The following is a 5,342-nucleotide window of genomic DNA, read 5'->3' as shown; positions in this document are numbered from 1 at the left end:
GTTTTTATGACCGCGGGGAATCGTTATGTAACGTAAGGTAACGATGTTTCCTTGAGGCTTGAACAAAAGTTTTCGGGATAAAACGTTCACAAGTTAGAATGGATTATTTTTGCGCGTAAAAACGTATTTTCCCCATTTTGTTTGGCGCCAAAAATCTTGTGTGAGGTTTTCCCCAGAGTTTATTTCTGAGAATCAACAGCTGAAATATCCGTCTCCCTGTTTCGTTTTTTAGTGTGAGAATTTATTACAGAATACAAATGTGAACTACTTAAAAAAAAAAATCTATAGGCAGTACAGAAGCCTACAGGTTTTGACTAGCTGAAATGCTTTGATGAGGGCTGCTGTTGCCTTTTGCCTCTTGCACCTCGGCATCAGCTCAGCCTTCAGGGTGAAAGAGCGATCCTCCTGCTCCTGAAAAAAAAGTTTGGCCGCGTGCCAAACTGCGGAACAAGTGCGCCTCCCCTCCCTGCTGTTTAGCGTATTCATAGTTAGGGGTTTGGGCTGTTTTTTAAAAGGCAAGGCTGCTCTCAAGTTGATCAGTCTGCTCAAGAAACTTGTAGTGGAGAAAGTACCGGAGTCCAAACAGACGGGGGAAGAGATTTTGTGCGCAGAATTGCTTTGCTCCAGCAGAGGACAACATTTCGGGGGGGGGGAAATAGCGCACGTACTTTTAATTGGTCCTTTAAAGTCCTTCTGCAGCGTTCACAGAAAAAACCTTACCATTAATGTTTTTTATAGATAGCAACACTCTTGGATAAAGACTCTTGGCTTTAACTGTAAAAATCGGATTATCTGACTGAGGCATTGTGTTCATTAGACCAAGCTACTTTTCCCCTCCTCTTCGCATTGAGGTTAAGCTATAGCTGAAGAGAACGCCAACAATGTTTCTGAGTTTTTGCCTGCTGGTGACATTTATCTTGGGGCTGTCCGGGTGCTTGGGCTCATACGTTCCGTGCGAGCCCTGTGACCAGAAGGCGCTGTCCATGTGTCCTCCGGTGCCGGTCGGCTGCCAGCTGGTCAAGGAGCCGGGCTGCGGCTGCTGCCTAACGTGCGCACTGTCTGAGGGACAGGCGTGCGGCGTTTACACCGGGACGTGCGCCCAAGGCCTCCGCTGCCTGCCGAGGAGCGGGGAGGAGAAACCCCTGCACGCCCTTCTCCACGGCAGGGGACTGTGCACCAACGAGAAAGGATACAAACCTGCCCACCCGCCCATAGGTAAGACGCTCACTGCTGGGTGACTGAATGCATGCTTGGGAGCGAACATGGGTTTAAAATGTGTGAGAAATGTAACTTCTCGTCTGCATCGGGACCCCCTGGGTGTTCTCTCTCCTCTGTTTATCAGTGTTTGTTGACATCTTGTCCCACGCCGGGATCCAGCGTGTGTTACTCTGAGAAAGGCTCCTGCAGCCCGAGGGACCAACCAAAAGCACAGTAGCCTGCTCTGTTTTATTAAATGCAAAAATCTCCCTCTTAAATGAAATTCAACCCCTTTCCCCAAGTTCTTCCCTCCTCACTTAGACCACCCGAAATAGTTCTCTGCCATGCAAAAGAAGCGCAGAGCCCTGGAGCGCGAGCAGCCGGTACCGGCGCGTTTGTTTGACATATGGTTTGAGGTGGCATCTGATTAACTTTTATCCACCGCTTTGAATCAACTGACTGTAGGAGCTCATTCCGGCTCTCTGCGCAGATCACACACGCTCCTTCTGGTGTCAGGCTGAGCATCTAGCTGTAACACAGAAGTTTTAAAGGGCTGAATCTCCACAATAATAACACGGCGTGAACAAACACTCCGCTCGTGTCGCCCGGTGCCGGTTAATCTGCTGCGGGATCGACTCTTAGCTGTGGTGAACGCACATGGCGTGTCCCGGCTGAGCTGCGCCTGCAGTGCGGGGCAGTGGCTGTCAGACTGCGGTTTAGCGAAACCCGAAAGTGGTTGACAATGATCCAGACAGTCCCCGCTTTAAAATATTTACAGGTTTACAGTCTTTTTGAAACAGTTTTTACGCGTCTCTTGACGCACGCACGAAAGGTGGCCGTGGACTGAATGTTGGTTTATTCTATGTAAGTAATATTCAGATGAAAATAGGGTTCATGCTTCAGCCTCCTTTAACATCCAGCTCTAACAAGTGTCTGTCAAAGCCCTCGATTTTCCATCCACACGCCAGAGCTGTTCTCTGTTTTTCGCCTTTCCCGTCCAACTGCTTAAACTGTGAAATCGATCGAAGGCTTCTACTGTATGAGACAAAATGAGCTGGCACTCTATAAACTTTGGATCTCTTTAAAGCAGAATTTAGGCAGATTTGGGGCTGCAGGCTATCCCTATGGGTGGTGTTTCGAGTCGGATTACCACTAAATCTGTGTGCGTGAGAGAAAAGAGAGAAAGACCGATATAGACAGAAAGAGAGAGAGAGGGAGGGAGAAGGAGAGCTGGGCCAACAGTCTTGAATGATTTAAGATATTTCTGAGGGAAGCAGACAGGTCCACCTTCACTCAGAGTTTTAGCAGCTTGTCAACAACTAGATAAGTAGGTGGAAACCACAAAGGTTTTGGCTACAAGCCTCACTCTGTAAAATAGGCTTCGACTGGGCTCATTTATACTATTGATGGAGTCATGAGGTTATGTCCACCCTGTGAGCAACCCCTCATCTCTCTTCTATGGGTCCAGCTATGACTGCCGTTACAAAACACTCAGGCAATCACAGGTTTGGTAAAGCTTCAGTCAGTATGTGAAATGATGTAGTCTTTTGTGTTTGTTTTCCAAGTTTGTGCGTATTTGCTGCCACATATACTTGGGTGGGGCTGTGTGGGTCTCTGGGTGTGTATTGCATGTGATGACACCTCAGGCAGTTTTGTCTCACTTTGGTTTGCGCCGACACACACACGCACACACACACACACACACAAGCAGAACCTGGCTTCTGTGTTGGTCCACGGAGGTAACCAGAGCATCTTTTCCTGCCCCGGGCGGTGCATTCATTGCAGGGCTCTCAGTCACAGCGCAATGATTCAGCAGAATGCCTCCGGCACGCTCTTTCCTCTGAAGGGCCTTCTGTCAAACAGCTCTGCGGACGGGAGCTCATGAGGTGAGCTTCTGGTTTCCTGTCGTGTGGGGTTGCAGCTGTCTGCGCGCTGTACCAGCTGAGCAAGGCAAACACAGAGACACAGAGAGGAGGAGCTCAAGTGTCCACCGCACTCGTGAGGCCACGAGAGCTGCGGCCCACTAAATACTGACTGGGACAGTCAAACAATGGCGGGGAGGAATCTTTGCTATCCTCTAGTCCCCCACTCCCCCCTCCCTTTTAAAGAACAAGAATCCTGGCCATCACTCTGCGTCTGGGTTCATGTCCCAGCAGTGCATTAATTCATGTTTTGCTCTTGCACTGTGATCCCAGGAGTGGCTTGGATTGTAAGGCACAGGAGGTGGTATGTGCTCCCAGGGCACTTAGACGTTGTTAGCCCCCTGTGAGTGAATCAGACCCCAGAAAGCTTGCCAACAGATATGACTTCATGGCAGCAGGCCTCCCGTCCTTCAAGCTTCTGAAAAGGCCTTATGTTTTAACAGATTGCTCCTTGCCAAGAAACAAAAGATGATTAGGGAGTGGTTCCAAAACCAGAATACTCTTCTTACACATGGACAGAAATACTATGCTCCTTATTAGCCTAGCAACACAAAACCTGCTGCCTTTACTGACAACTTTAATACTTTTACATTTGCCCGGGTCCTTAATGTGTGTGTAGATGCAGTTTTCAGCCACTGCCAGACAGTTTCAGCCTCGGTGACACTTGTTGTCGCATAATTTTAGAATGCTATTCAATTCATGAGCATTACCATCTGCTTTTTCCACGTTCACATCGTCCCTGGCACGGCGGGTTATTCGGCTGTAGCTGAGAAAATGATGCAAACGCTGACTCTCTCCAACTGTAGACTAATGACAACCAGCCACCGTACTCTGTCTAATGTGTACGTTGCATAAAGGCATGCCACGTTAGATATATCTCCGGTCACGAGTGACTCCAGCTGCCTCACAGCTTCATGACAGGCAAAGGAAAGACTGTATGCGGCTCTCCATCCATCTCACCTTGAACATCTGAGACAGTGCAGTGAAAGCTTACCATGCTGCAGCTCGTGTGCTGCAGGTGCTAGGCAGAGTTATTGGAAAGATCATTTTCCAAAGATATCACATGACCACTTGAAAAGCTCGCAATTCGTGGCAAAAGATAGCGCAGTGATTTCTCCGATGAGACACTGATACTACTGAGTTTTTTTTTTCCAGGTACAGAATGAGAGTCAACACCACTGGAGTTGTTGCTGGCAAGCAAATACCCTCTTTGGCATGCTTGCTTGAATTCTTCCAATAAAATTTTACAGTGGTATTTGTACAGCTTACCGGTCACTGACACCTAATCTGCCGGTGGCAACAGTTGTGAAAGAAATCAACTCTCACTGTAGTGCAGGATTTTATGATGATGTCACATGTGTTTAGGCCTGATCTGGATATTCTAATCTCACTCCACTCCAACCTGGTTACATTCTAGACCAATAATCATATTATTGTCCTTATAGAGGACTATTTAAAGTGAGCAGTACAACAAACTTCTAAAAAGTTTGGCTCCATTCTCCTAAACGGCCATGTAGTGATTTCTTTAAACTGTACGAAGACTGATTCTCAGTTTTGATTTGAAGAAGCAGCTAGCTTCTCATCCACTGTGGACTTCTTTTCCTCCCCTCGTTCTCCCTATACAGTACATCCACTCTACAGCGCTTGATGCTCGCCAAAATAGCTTCTTCTGCCACTGGGGAGTCAGAACGTCGTCACACCCAGCAATTGTGTTGTGGTAATGGTGACCCAAAAAGAGGTTGCGTCTGTCCATGTGGCTTGTTGAAAACCAAATTCAGATATGGGATGAGACCTCAGACCAAAATTAGCAATGTAGAGTAGAGCAGCCATGCGCCTTACTCTAATAATTTACTTTTCGAACGCTCTGCAACATAAAACTGAACGTTTAGCGTCACGGAAACTGTAAACAGGTCAGGAAGTTTGCTTACCTATAGCAGCATTTCCTTCTTTGAAAGCTTTTGCATCCTCTCATAGGCCCTGTTTTGCAATTTATAATCCTTGAATTGTTCTTGCTGCTATTTATACCATGCATTCAGAAAAGCAGGAAACTTTTTGATTGCAATGAACATATTCTGCGTGCACAATACCATGGGAAGTGTTATTTCCTGCATATTCAGAAGCTGATTGAGAGCGTGCACAAGGCCGAACAACAGAAATCCCAGTGAAACAACAGGACATGCAGGTCAAAACATAATTCACTTGCACTTGTGGTAAAAAACAAAA

The 5,342-nt window shown here is 47.1% G+C and overlaps 1 protein-coding gene across 1 annotated transcript in view; it reads left to right on the top strand.

The window, feature by feature from the left end:
- The first annotated feature begins 518 nt into the window (after positions 1–518).
- Positions 519–5,342, top strand: part of LOC102308391 (insulin-like growth factor-binding protein 5) — a 12,578-nt gene continuing 7,754 nt past the window's right edge. The window contains exon 1 of the mRNA XM_005925769.3: positions 519–1,215. Within this exon, the coding sequence (XP_005925831.1) occupies positions 882–1,215 (334 nt within the window). The 5' untranslated portion in view covers positions 519–881. The remainder of the gene's footprint in view (positions 1,216–5,342) is intronic.

Source organism: Haplochromis burtoni, unplaced genomic scaffold, assembly GCF_018398535.1.
Source record: "Haplochromis burtoni strain Fernald_Lab_line unplaced genomic scaffold, NCSU_Asbu1 Contig_87, whole genome shotgun sequence".
NCBI lineage: Eukaryota > Metazoa > Chordata > Actinopteri > Cichliformes > Cichlidae > Haplochromis > Haplochromis burtoni.
The sequence above is the reverse complement of the archived record's forward strand: the minus strand, read 5'-3'. Positions and strand labels throughout refer to the sequence as shown.